This window comes from Ruditapes philippinarum, unplaced genomic scaffold, assembly GCF_026571515.1.
Source record: "Ruditapes philippinarum isolate M1 unplaced genomic scaffold, ASM2657151v2 ctg83_1_1_1_1, whole genome shotgun sequence".
In the NCBI taxonomy this organism is placed as follows: domain Eukaryota; kingdom Metazoa; phylum Mollusca; class Bivalvia; order Venerida; family Veneridae; genus Ruditapes; species Ruditapes philippinarum.
Window position 1 is genome coordinate 78,002 of NW_026852900.1, and position 13,112 is coordinate 91,113.

The 13,112-nt window shown below is 33.4% G+C and overlaps 2 protein-coding genes across 4 annotated transcripts in view; one reads left to right on the top strand and one right to left on the bottom strand.

Moving 5' to 3' along the window:
• Positions 1-3,520: 3,520 nt before the first annotated feature.
• Positions 3,521-13,112, bottom strand: part of LOC132727842 (ecotropic viral integration site 5 ortholog-like) — a 98,909-nt gene continuing 89,317 nt past the window's right edge. For all 3 annotated transcript variants that reach the window (XM_060713432.1, XM_060713446.1, XM_060713439.1), the window contains one exon: positions 3,521-8,439. In XM_060713432.1, the coding sequence (XP_060569415.1) occupies positions 7,765-8,439 (675 nt within the window). In that variant the 3' untranslated portion in view covers positions 3,521-7,764. The remainder of the gene's footprint in view (positions 8,440-13,112) is intronic.
• On the top strand, positions 10,564-13,107 carry LOC132727866 (uncharacterized). Its single transcript, XM_060713458.1, has one exon. The coding sequence runs from the start codon at positions 10,845-10,847 to the stop codon at positions 12,519-12,521; it is 1,677 nt and encodes a 558-aa protein (XP_060569441.1). The 5' UTR covers positions 10,564-10,844; the 3' UTR covers positions 12,522-13,107.

A 13,112-nucleotide genomic window follows, 5' to 3' on the forward strand; every position in this document is an offset into this window, starting at 1 on the left:
ATGAGTGTCCAAAATCATAATATTGCGTTACTAGTATTCTAACATCAGTCCTAATAGCGGGTAGGTCTTAATTTCGGAATGGTCTTAAATAGGTCCTGTACTGTATTCCACTCACACGAGTGTCCAAAAATCATAATATTTCATATGCATAAATGCAATCACCTGAACGGTGATGTTTTATTGGAATTTTTAGAATAATAACTAAAGAGTTCTAACAATTTTTGGGCATCAAAGTCGCACGATATTGAAAGCAACGCTCTGTTATTGTAAAGTATTATATCGTCATTGAGTGCAGTAGCAGGTTAATTCCTATAGAATTTCAAAAGGAGTTTACCCGGTACTGCACTTATGTAATAATTTATCTACGACTAGGGTTTTTGTTCGCGTATCTCGGTGTGATGCTGTTGTCTTGGATATTAATTAGGTGGCTATCAAGTTAAGTCAAGTCACCAGGACATTTCTGTTTATGATGCCATCTGAAACACCTGGAAATAAGTTAAACACATTTAAAATTGGTTGTGATTGAAAGCACTGTCATGAGGTGACGACTCAACCCTTTTCTTCATACTAACAGTCAGGCGTTTAATGCGATTTTGAGGTAAATTTTGCCATTGTTGGTGCCGAGCTTGTTCCAGGTTGACCCAATTTTTTTTAAATTTCATTTATGGTCATGTCAAAATTGAGGCAAAATGCCCGGTGTGAGAATAAGAGTTGAGGCTATCATCCGGGCAAGTGGCGGTTACACACGTGATTAAAAATATTGCTACATAATGTCATTTTAGGCTACGTAATCGTCAATATTTACCAAAAACATCCACCAGTTAAGGTTTTGTAAACGCTCCAAACAATACTTAAGGCCGCGTCTACACCTTTTCAAGTTTCTTACATGTCACATTTAGATAAGCTAAATAAATGGCCCTTTCAATATTTTATCAGGCACAATTTTTACAGAAATGTCTAATTAAGATTGCCCAAGATTTATATATTTGTCTTTGCCATACTATCATGTTTCTGTAAAATATGTGAATAAAAAAGCGGGAAAATGATGCAATTAGCTAAAAACAATGGAGTTAATCAAATTGAAAAGTGTACATTCTTTTAAAATAATGGAAAATGTGAGAAAAATATTTTTGGAGCTGATAAATTGATGCAAATTCTTTATTTGATAAAAGTTATTCACTAAATGAACAAGATCATTTAAAATTCATTTTGACATATTTTCGGATATATTTTTTTTTTGTTCTTCTGTGTATCAGTGTATTGATCTTTTCCCCTGACCAAGATATTGTATACATTTACAAAAATTTACAGATCATGAACACTGAATTAGTAACAAAAAAAGTCAGAAAATAATAATAAAAACAACACTATCACACCTTCGGGGCACATGTTCTGTGTCAAACCGGTGGTATCAGTGTCTTGACAGCCAAAAACTTGTAGAAAAATAGAACGTGTTCTAACTTTCTTGCAAGGAATTATCTTCTTGGATGTCACATAATTTCTCTTTAAAACTCATTCAAGTAGGGTGTCTACACTATCCAATACAAGAGAATATGATACTTGCATTCAAGACTTGAATAGGTGTAGACGGGCCCTAAGAAACACTTACATTTTGTGGTTAATTACAACACATTAGCTTATGCTTTAATAATCAATTAATAATGAATAAATTAAACTCATGAATTTAATGGTATATGATTACTAAATTGGTATCGCTTCTTATCAAATTACTATTTTTAAGCTCAATTAAGTCGTTATCTCATGACAGTTCTTTCAATGGCAACCAATTTGAAATTTCCAGGGTGTGCATAACTTATTTTCAGGTGTATAATTGTATTCGTAAATATGGCGCAAAAATACAAGATAAAACAAAACTTAAATCAATATAAGCCAGTAAATAAAAAAGACGCCAAAGCCGTGTTGATGTTTTTTTGTTGTTGTTTTTTTCGATACGATTTTTATGACGCACCAACACGGTAAAGGTTATATTACTGGTAGAGGAAGACCTGCACAAGCTGGCTCCGGAGTAGAACCATCGACGTTGATGAAGTGTGTATTATAATCATAGGGCCGGCAATGCAAAGACGTGGGTTCGATTCCCGGCCAGGCCGACTGTTCCGAAAATGTCTTGTGCAATGGTATTTACGTCGCACCAACACGGTAAAGGTTATATTACTGGTATAGAAAGACCTCATGTGCACATCTGCGCATTTTCTTTCAGGCACAAGCGGGCCCTGAGTAGAACTATCAACATAAGAATAATCATAGGGCCGGCAATGCAGACATGGGTTCGATTCCCAGCCAGGCCAACTGTTCCGAAAATGTATTGTTGACTATACATGCCATTTGCCGCTTGTCGTGGAATTGCATTCACGTGTCCATGGAACACATCTACAAATGTTTCAAAATGTAAAATTTCACCATTTTCCTGTTTAACTGTTCCGCTTAAGCCGGTGCTAGGTGGTATGGGCGGTAACTTGCATGTTCCAGTACAATTCATGAGCAGTTTTTATCAAACAGAGCCTGCAACATTTTCAATTTTGTTGTTTCAGGCGTTCTTTAGAGATTCTGTTTTTCTATATTTTATCAAATAAAACAAACATAATTTTCAGTTGTGTAACATCTTTTATTACTGGTTCTTTAACAATGTGAAAAAAATATAGAAACTTCCCTGTCAAACAAGATATCGTTTACTGTTTACAAAAATCACTGCCTTAAAAGGAAAGATATTTCTTACAATTTTACAAATATATCTAATACTAGTACTATTAACTTCATTATTGATTTTCATATCATGACTACTTAAGTAAACAAATTATGGTGTCTCTTTTACTTCCAACTTACATATAAGTAATTTAATTAAAACATCAAAGTGATGAAGTACATGTCTAATTACTATAAAAGTTTTTGTGCTCTTCAAGCTTAAAAGAATATCAAAATACCACCTTAGTTCTGTAGGCGTTTTGAGTAGGAATATATGATGATAATTCATGTTAACCAATACTCTGCTAATATGGACTTGTAAATGGTTAGTTAATTGTATTATATAATTGATAATGATAAAAGGTTAGCAATTACAAAAACTCACAAATTAAAAAGAAAGTGGTATTTTTGTGTTATCTTAATTTTCGATAATTTTTCACAATCAAAATAATCACTATGGAAAAAAGTAAGCAAATGATCTAAAAATTTGACCACAAATCATTGGTCCAGATCAACATCAAATGATTTTCATACAGACATATACGTAAAATGAATACTGTTTAGTAGAATTTCTTTAAACTTGGCACGTTGTTAGAATATATCAGAAACTGTTTAAGCGGGAGATAAATGGGGTCACTATTCTCGTTTTTTGTTGTTACTTATCAATAATTAATTGCAATGCTCATGGATTTGTAGTCTAAGATACTAGTTTTAGATAGGGAAAATCTCATTTAGACCCTGAATATGGTACTACACCAAGTGAATATGATTTATATTTTGTTCTGTTGACTAATGTTTGGACCAATGAAATATCACCTATTTTAGAGCATTGTCCTATGATATATATCACGTGGTCTTATCTTGTTTGACAGGTTTATTCCTTGTCATTTTATTGGTACATTTAACACACATATTATTACAATAACACAATGCAACAGTCCTTATATAGTTTTTTCTTTTAAAAAATGACATAAAAATAGCATTATAAGAACAAGTAAAAAATATATATTAATAGTCAATTCTTTCCTCTCTATACATTATTTGGCCACTATCGGAAAGACAACACTAAATTCATTTTTCTTACAAAAATAACAGCATTCCTAGTATTAGTTTAAATTTTGTCAAAATCTGGTACATGGAAATACTGAAAAAAACATTGAAAAAAGGAAAAAACGCCAAACTAAACATAAATCCTCTATAACATATGTGAAAAGAATTATGCAAGGATAATTATAAATCATATTATACATTAAAATGTTGTATTTTGGCAAGTAAATATAAGATAAAATGCTTTAAAGCACTCTATCTCTCACTTAGCCGGTCGGACAAAGCAGCATTACATGGTGAAATCTTAAATCAGTATTTATCAATCCATTAAACCATTTAATGCTAAGTTTATTATATCAGAGTTGTTGTTCTTTTTAAAAATAATTTTTAAAGAGAATTTACGTTTCTTTCGGTATTTTCAATGCTTTTCCTTATTTCCACATACCAGCCAGTATCGATTATATATATACAATGTTACTTGGTTAATCGTACTAGAACAGAGAAAAGTTGTGTGGTTTTTTCGCTTCTGTCATGAAGCCAATATCAAAGTTGTTAACTATGTACCTTCTGAATTTATGTTATGGTGTAACCCTTCTTTTTACTTGAAACAGTACATCTGCAGTTGAAGGGATTTTAACATCAAAATACAAGATTTATCAACCTTCAGTATTAAGCCCAGTCAGAGCCAGTGGTTTTTATCTGTACTGGTGATATCAGGGGCTGGTCAGGGGCTTTCAGCACCAGCAAGTACTTTCAGTTCCAGCAAGTAGAGCATTGGAAGATAAGAACAACTTTACTTCTACCTGCGATATTAACCATACAATTATTAATGCCTTCTTTTGAACAATTTTTGATCAAGCAACTAAGGTCAATCTCCAGATAGCAAAAGTTTTTACTACAGGATGCACTCACAGCCAATTCATACTTGATTTAACTTGATTTAACAATGAACGTATATAAACGGGCTAAGCCTACTTTGACAATGGAACAGTCCGTTTGTAATTTCAGGGACATAAGTCTCAAATTTATTAAGGTGGACTTGTCGTACAATGGACTCATTTTCTGTAAATATTTCCAATACTGATAAAAACTATAACAATATATCTTCTGATATTCATGTTGCTTGACAAAAATTGAGTACAAACATTTATATGATGAATACTTTGTTTAAAGAACAATTTATCACACATAGATAGCGCACCATGTAGCTTACACTTAGCAACACCATCCATGTAATTCTTATGTGGCTTGTTGTTACGTATGATACAAAATGTCATCAACATAAATATCTATGGTACTACAGACCTTCAATAAGAGACCAATTATTTACCCTCACTTAAAACAATATAATTGTTTCACCAGATTGATGAGCCTCTTTACTAATAGGGTAAACAACTCTTTATACATGTAGGTAGTATCATTTAGAAGGTGTTTTGTGCCTGAAAAATCAGTAATCAAATAAATCATGCTTATTTGAACAAAGAAAAAAAATCAGTTCTGTGATTAAAAGATTACCTCAAAAAGTTGACCATTTTAATGATTATAAAAAATACTTCTTTATCAAATGTTTGAGAAGGAAAATCAGTAAAAATAAGTAAAATGACATACAATTGTTGTTAACCCTGATCAAGCTAATTATATCAAATGGACCAGTCTATTTTTAGATCTGGAGAAAACCATTCATAATTTTTAAAGCTGCACACATCCATATGAGCCAAAATATTTCAAGAAAATCAATATTGAGAAAAATGTACTAAAACTTTAAGAAAAGTAAAAACATTCAAGATCCAAGTTATATTTTTCATGTTATGTGCGGTTTAACACTGATTCTGCAGTATTTTATTACCATATTTCTACTGATGTTAAGAACGCAGTAAGAGCTATTTTTGCATATGATGACAACTTTTTGGTAATTTTCTTGGATTCTTTGTGCCGAATGCAATATGTAAATTACTTTTTTTCTTTGTTCACCTCACAATATTTTACTTTCAAATGCATTACCAAAATTTTCATGAAAATTAACATGAATCTGGTGGAGTGCTGCTTTAAGGGAAAATTAAACAAAAACGTACTAACTGAACAGTGAACAGTGCAGATAATGATCAGATAGAATGGATTGGTAAATCCAGTTGCCACCATTGCAGTTAAAGAAAATGTGATATGTTGATATATAAAAGAAACAAAAAAAAACATATTGCTACCATATCTCTAATCATGGGACAAATTGAACAAGAATATCAGTACAAACTAACATAGTAATGCTTTGCATATGTGCACAAATAAGTCTAAAATTATAACATTATTAGAGAGAACAGAGGACACAAAATGTTAGCCTTAATCTCCTTAAACTTATCAACATAAAAAACATTCAAACATATTAGTCTATTGAAATTATCCAGAAGGACCTGAAACATATTATTACATTCAAAGTACACATATCTTAATTACCCTTTTCACACAACACTAAACTAATGCTATTGTGAATATAGAAATTCAAAAATGGGGATGTTGATTCATTTCAGAGCCATAAAAACAAAGTGGAGAAAATTGAAATCATAGGCTTTCAGTGGACGTAATACCTATATAAATCTTCTGAAACTAATGATTTCACATATGTAGGAGTGTTATATATGTCATTATTGTTTACTTTAAATCCATTACCCTTTGTATTTGCCTTTTTATATTTAATACAATCCCAGATCTGCATGACATTTCAGATACCATGATATCTCTGTTTCAACCTAAATATCAGGATTTCCTGAGTACATTAATTATAAGATAAAGTCATGAAGTATCATATCCAGGAGGCCAGGATATTTGTGAGAATTTCCAGATATCAGGATAACCCTACCCAAAGCATCTCAAATATCAGGTTACCCTCAGAGGGCATCCAAGATATCAGGATATTCCTAGGTCATCATATACCAGGATACCACAGGGCATCCCATATCATGATATCCCAGGGCATCCCATATATCAGGATATCCCAGGGCATCCCATATATCAGGATAACACAGGGCATCCCATATATCAGGATATCCCTTGGCATACCATATATCAGGATATACCAGGGCATCCCATATATCATCAGGATATCCCAGGACATCCCATATATCAGGATAACACAGGGCATCCCATATATCTGGATAACACAGGACATCCCATATATCAGGATATCCCAGAGCATCCCATATATCAGGGTATAATATCCAGGGAACATCCCAGATATTAAGATATTTTAACCTCACCCCACCCCACCACAACTGTCTCACTGTGAGGTTGCAGGTAAAATAACTTATAGTCTTATTGCACAAAAGAAAAAAACATATCAAGTCAATTTTACAAAATGAAACACTAAAAGGAATACATAAAATAAGAATAATAGTAATAATAATAAAAAGAAAGCACTGGCAGTCCTTCTAGAACAAAATCATGATCTTATTTTTCAATACAAGAAAATTTTGAATAAATTTTATTTTATTTTCATAAAAAAATCTTAAAAACTTTACAGTCTATAAAGAACGAAACTGTGACCAAAATAAGTGTAACAAAAGTCATCCTTAGACAGCATGCTTGACTATTCTCAGTGCTTGACAGTCAGAAAAGAAGCTTAACTCTGTAAAAAGTATTTCTGAGTAATGCAGTCTGTGCCTTTCATAGTAGATAATTACATAAAACAAGTGTATGATGTTTCAACCTATTCCATTCAGTAGTTTTGAAGAGCAAAAATTTAACCAAAGTGTGAAGGTGACACCCACAATGACACAGGGGCAACTATTCTTTGATTAAGTAAGATAAATATAGAAGGGGGTGGAATAGCAGAGTCAATTTGAAAGAAGGACGATTATTGCAATCATATTCATATTTTGCTATAATCTAACAAGTACTGGCACATTATTTAATATCTGTAGGAGAGAGTAATAATAGTATCTGTTGGAAAAGTGACATTGTGTATATAACATAAAAACAATTCAAATCAATACATCAAACATAAAATAGTCTGGTGGGCATATGTCATGCAGACACATTAGAGCAGCTAGTTTTATTTGCATTTTCTGTAGATTGTTTTACCTCTCCTTTAACACTGATATTTTCATTTGCATCTATTTCCGGTAACACTTCCCCATTTGCCAGTTCATTAATCTCTTTCTTAGACTGTGCCTCAGTGATTGCACTATTTTTATCATTATTTTGTACACAAGTCTGTGATCCAGTCAAAAAATCAGACTGCTCCTCTGATTTCTCCCTGTCACAACTTGACTTGTTTATTGCACTGTTTTCATCAATATCACCGCTAGACTGGTTTACAGCACCAAGGTTTATTTCCCTCATATTCCCAGATTCCTCAACACTAGTCAATCTATCAAAATCTCCAGTCTTCGATCCCTTAAAAGAGTTACTTTTTGCTAATTTTAGACTGGTTCCAGATGCCTCAGAACTGCTGGATTTTATACTGTCACAGTCTGAGTTATCACGATTTAAAATTGCTATAAGACTGGTACTGCTACGCTTTCCTTCTATGATTTCAGATAGTGTCCTGTTTAGACTTTCAGGATCTTCAATATCGTCATCATCATCATCATTATCATTAAACTCATCATCTTCTACTTTACTTGCTGATCTTGTACTAGAAGAGGAGGCTGAGGTATTAGGAGATTTGGGGGAAGCTGCCATTTTTAATTGCATGACCTGGAAAAAACAAACAAAAAAAAAACATTATAAAGTATGTTTTATACCCCTAACCTTCTGGTTATTTTTTTTTCATGGTTAAACCCGTCAGGTAAACATGTCTTATCTTTCTATTTGCTCCAGAAACAGGTTCCTGTATAATATATTTTGGGATTATGAATTATTTGATTTGCTTTTTTTTATGTTTGACATTGAAATAAAAATTGTTCGAGTTAACAAATTATATATGTAGTATATCACATTTGAATTTAAGGTAAAAAACATATGTTTTTTATGTGTAAGTATTTTAGAGTAAGTCATTTTTTGTGGATTTATCAGATGCAGAAATAAGTCATTTTTTGTGGATTTATCAGATGCAGAAAACATGTGTTATGAAAAGATAGAAGAAAGGTCAATCCTACAATTATTGTAAACAATATCAAAATTTTTTGAGAACACAATAACTCTTTAAAGGAACTCCAGTGAGCTCTTAAATCCTAAAAACATAGAATTTGAATTTCTTGCATAGATAAGCTGGATAATGCAAAAAAAACAACAAAAAAACAACAAAAAAACTGACTCAGAAATAAAATTAAAATTGTATTTTTGTTCTATTTTCGGCCAATTTCAGTGCACACAATTTTGTTCATTTTTTATAATTAGATTGATTATTCTGGAAAAACGGTTTCAGAAAATGATCTGAAGTTTTGCACGCACAATTTACTTATCTAGACCTGCATCAAAAGGAGCATTAATATGGAAAAATTATCTTCAGTCCAATCATGTCAAAGAACCTCAGTGGAGTCCCTTTAATATTCAAAGTTATCAACATTTAAAATTATCAATAACTGATAACAAATATTCAAAGTTATCAACATTATAAAACAAATATGAGCTGCGTCATGACAAATCCAACATAATGGGTTTGTGACCAGCATGGATCCAGACCAGCCTGCGCATCCGTGCAGTCTGATCAGGATCCATGCTGTTTGCTTACAAACTCTATAACAAGTAGAGAAACCGATAGCGAACAGCATGGATCCTGATCAGACTGCGCGAATGTGCAGGCTAATCCGGATCCATGCTGGTTGCAAACCCATTATGTATGTTTTGTTGTGACGCAGGCTAATCCGGATCCATGCTGGTTGCAAACCCATTATGTTGGTTTTGTTGTGACGCGGCTCATATGATAATTTACTTATCATTTTTATGCTGAAAATAAAATAATAACTTCTTTCTAAAATACGAAAAATATTTCTCCTATACTCAAAAAATTAAGGGTGGGTGAAAAATAACTTAAAAGTATGAAGTGAAGTGCTTGTTTTTGACTTTGTTAAAGATAAGTCTGTGCTGAGAGGAATGGAGAAGAGGGAGAAGGGGGCAGGGCATGGATGACATCTAAAAAAGTTTACAAAAATATAATGTACAGATAAATTACTTTAATGATTGAATTTTCTTCTCCTAATTATCCCTTGCAGACAAAGTTTTCGGTTATTGTCTTAAACCTCTTTGTCATACCAAATAATAAAATAATAGGTTATTTTATTCAATTTAAAATTTGTTTGGTGTTTCAGAATGAGCATCAAATAACTAAACATGTAACAGCAGGCCTAGACATTAACTTTTGAATCAGGTTGTCCTGTCGGGCAAGTAGTTTTTAAAACTATTTGCCCGTGACCTAAGACTTACTTGTCCTGACCTAAAAATGGTAAAAATGTATAAATCAGAAAAACAAACAAGCTCATAAATATTTTTTGTATTTAGAGTGGGTGGACCAATGCTCGGCGTATACCAATGCTCGGCGTAAAATAGTTTTTCTGTACGAATATCTAAAAATATTTAACAGAATACCCAATTAAGGTCACCGGTTCTTTTATTTACATTAATCGCGATTTTATCCTGGTGCGGTTAACTTCCGTCGAAGTCACGTGACCACGGTATAGCAGACGACGGTCTGAATAAATTCCGTACCGATCTCGAGTTGTCTTGTTTTACATACAATATCTGCCATTAAACAGGTAAAAATTTAAGGTTTTTTTTATTAATAAGGAAGAGAAATCAAATTTCAATGTATTTTCATGTTTTCTTATAAAAATTCACAGTTTAAATTTAACAAACAGCATGGATTTAATTTTATACGGACCCCTCCATCTACAATGCATATTAACATAGATATACCCTGTTCTTTTGTACTTCAGCAGTAGATAGTCTTTAGAAATGTGAATTTGTGACTTTATTTGTTTTAAAACAAATTTATTTCTTAAACGATAAACCCGAATAAACTATTTTACAACAATTCACAGAAAAAATAACTAAAAATATCTAAACCGCACCTTTTTATCCTGCTTTATTATCGTAGTGTCCAGTCAGAATTATAAATCATGATTTAAATCCTATTTGCAACTTGTTCATTGTTTGATTCAGAAATGCCACGACAACAGAAAATTCACGATAGTGGTCAGATGGCAAAAGCTGTGGCCGCAGTAAAGAGGGGGATATCTGTCTACAAGGCATCCCACTTGTATGGAATTCCTCAATCCACACTGAAGAACCATACCAGAGGGCGTTACAGAGGGTTAGATACTTCTTTTGGACGTACACCAATAATAACATCAGAGGAGGAAGCAACACTTGTTTCCTATATACTTTACATGTCTGAAAGAGGATTTCCTCTGTCAAAGAAAATGGTTCGAAACCTCACAAGAGAAGTAATTATGGCCTCAGGTCGAAATACTGTTATAAACACCCAGAAAGGACCTTCAAACAAATGGATGAGGAAATTCTTCAAAAGACACCCAGAACTTTCGATTAGAAATGCTCACAGCCTTGATAGAGCTAGAGCTTCTATCACTAATGAACAGTTAAACCAGTACTTTGAATTGTTAGATAATACCCTGAAACGTTTGTCTCTCTATGATGATCCCACGCGTATTTTCAATTGTGATGAAACGGGTTTTAGTGGTAGTTTTTCAAGTTCTGATAAGTCTGTTGTAGCCAAGAAAGGCGTAAGACAAGCTTTTAAAGTACAGCTGTCCTTGTCTGGTCACGTCACTGTAAATTTTGCAGTATCAGCTTCTGGCCAGACACTGCCACCATTAATCATTTTTTCTAAAAATCTTCCCAGGGCCTCCTTCTCTGATGGGTTACCTGATAACTGGTTGTTCGAGACCACAGATTCTGGTTTCATTAACACAGATCTCTTTTGCCTGTGGTTTGAGCAAATATTTCTCCAGTTCTGTGGAAAAAGACGACCTTGTTTGCTAATCATGGACAACCACTTATCCCATGTGTCAGGTAGGGTAGTAAACCTAGCTATGGAGAATGGTATTGATCTCCTGTATTTCCCTTCCCATTCATCCCACTTACTGCAACCTTTAGATGTGGGGTATTTTCATGTTTTGAAAGCAAAGGTAAGTGAAATTTTGTCAGGCCTTGGTTATGCTGTCACTAGATCTCTGCCTCGGCATTTGTTTCCAAAGGTTTTGCACCAGGCTATGAACAGGATTACGCCTGCAACTGTTGCTGCTTCTTTTTCTGCCACAGGAATATACCCCTATAACAAGTCTTCTGTTAAGGCTTTGGCAGGTCCTGTAAAGAAAATAAAAAATGTTCAGTCCACATCTAGCACTACTGATGTGTCAAAAGATGCACCAGTTTCAGGCCATGTTCCGAATATGCTTGTTAAAATCGGGATGGTACCCGAAAGTCTTGCTAAAGTTTTTCTAGAACCACCAGCACTAGAGCCTTCCAAAAAACGCAGAACCACATATGATAAGGCAAGGGTTGTTGAATCTAAACATACAAAAAAGTCTGAAGGTCATTTAAAGAAAGTTAAATCTGCTGAAAGCCAGTTAAAATCCACTTCTTTATCTCCCTTGCCCGAGTGTGTCTCTGGTACAGCAGTGGTGGCTGATCCTATGTCCGACGATGGTGTCTGTGAAATTTGTATGACCAGCAGACAGTTGTACTGGGTTGGATGTGATAGGTGTGATACCTGGTATCACTATGAATGCCTTCCTTCCTCTGAACAGACAGACGTAGATATAAGTCTTGTTTGTGAAACTTTGTGGCTATGTAATACCTGTCGAAAAACAGAGGAATAGATATGATAACAGATTTGCACAGTCTGACATGATTCTGATAAGACTTTGATACTGATTGTTTTATTTGGAAAAATACATTTTATATCTTAATGAACTGTTTGTTACATTGATATTATATGTTCAAACTTAGTTATATGTGTAATGTCCGTGTTATGTTTCGAAAAAAGGTTGAAAAGAAAACAATATTTGAAAGTTTATGAGACATGCATACAGGGGTTGTAAAATGCGCAAAAACTAAAGTAAAAATAAATTTATTAACTAAATTGCTTGTTACAATTTATTAAATATGTTATCTTCATCACATTGGAAAATAAATCTTTCGAAAATCAAACCTGGACCACTTTGTACAGTACGCCGAGCTTTGGTACAATTTCACTTAAACCGCACCTGTTTATCCGGGCTATATTTAGCTCCCGCCAAATACGTCATTATGTGATCAGCGAAATGTAAACAATGGTTATTGGAAACAATATCATCGGTCTTGAAAATGAACATATAACACTAAGGTAAGTTGACGCCAATTATTTTTTTTAATCTAAACTATTGTATTTTTACGCCGAGCATTGGTCCACCCACTCTAGTAGTTTTTCT

Excerpts from the sequence above, each read along its gene's own strand:
- LOC132727866 (XM_060713458.1), top strand. The coding sequence starts at position 10,845 with ATGCCACGACAACAGAAAATTCACGATAGTGGTCAGATGGCAAAAGCT.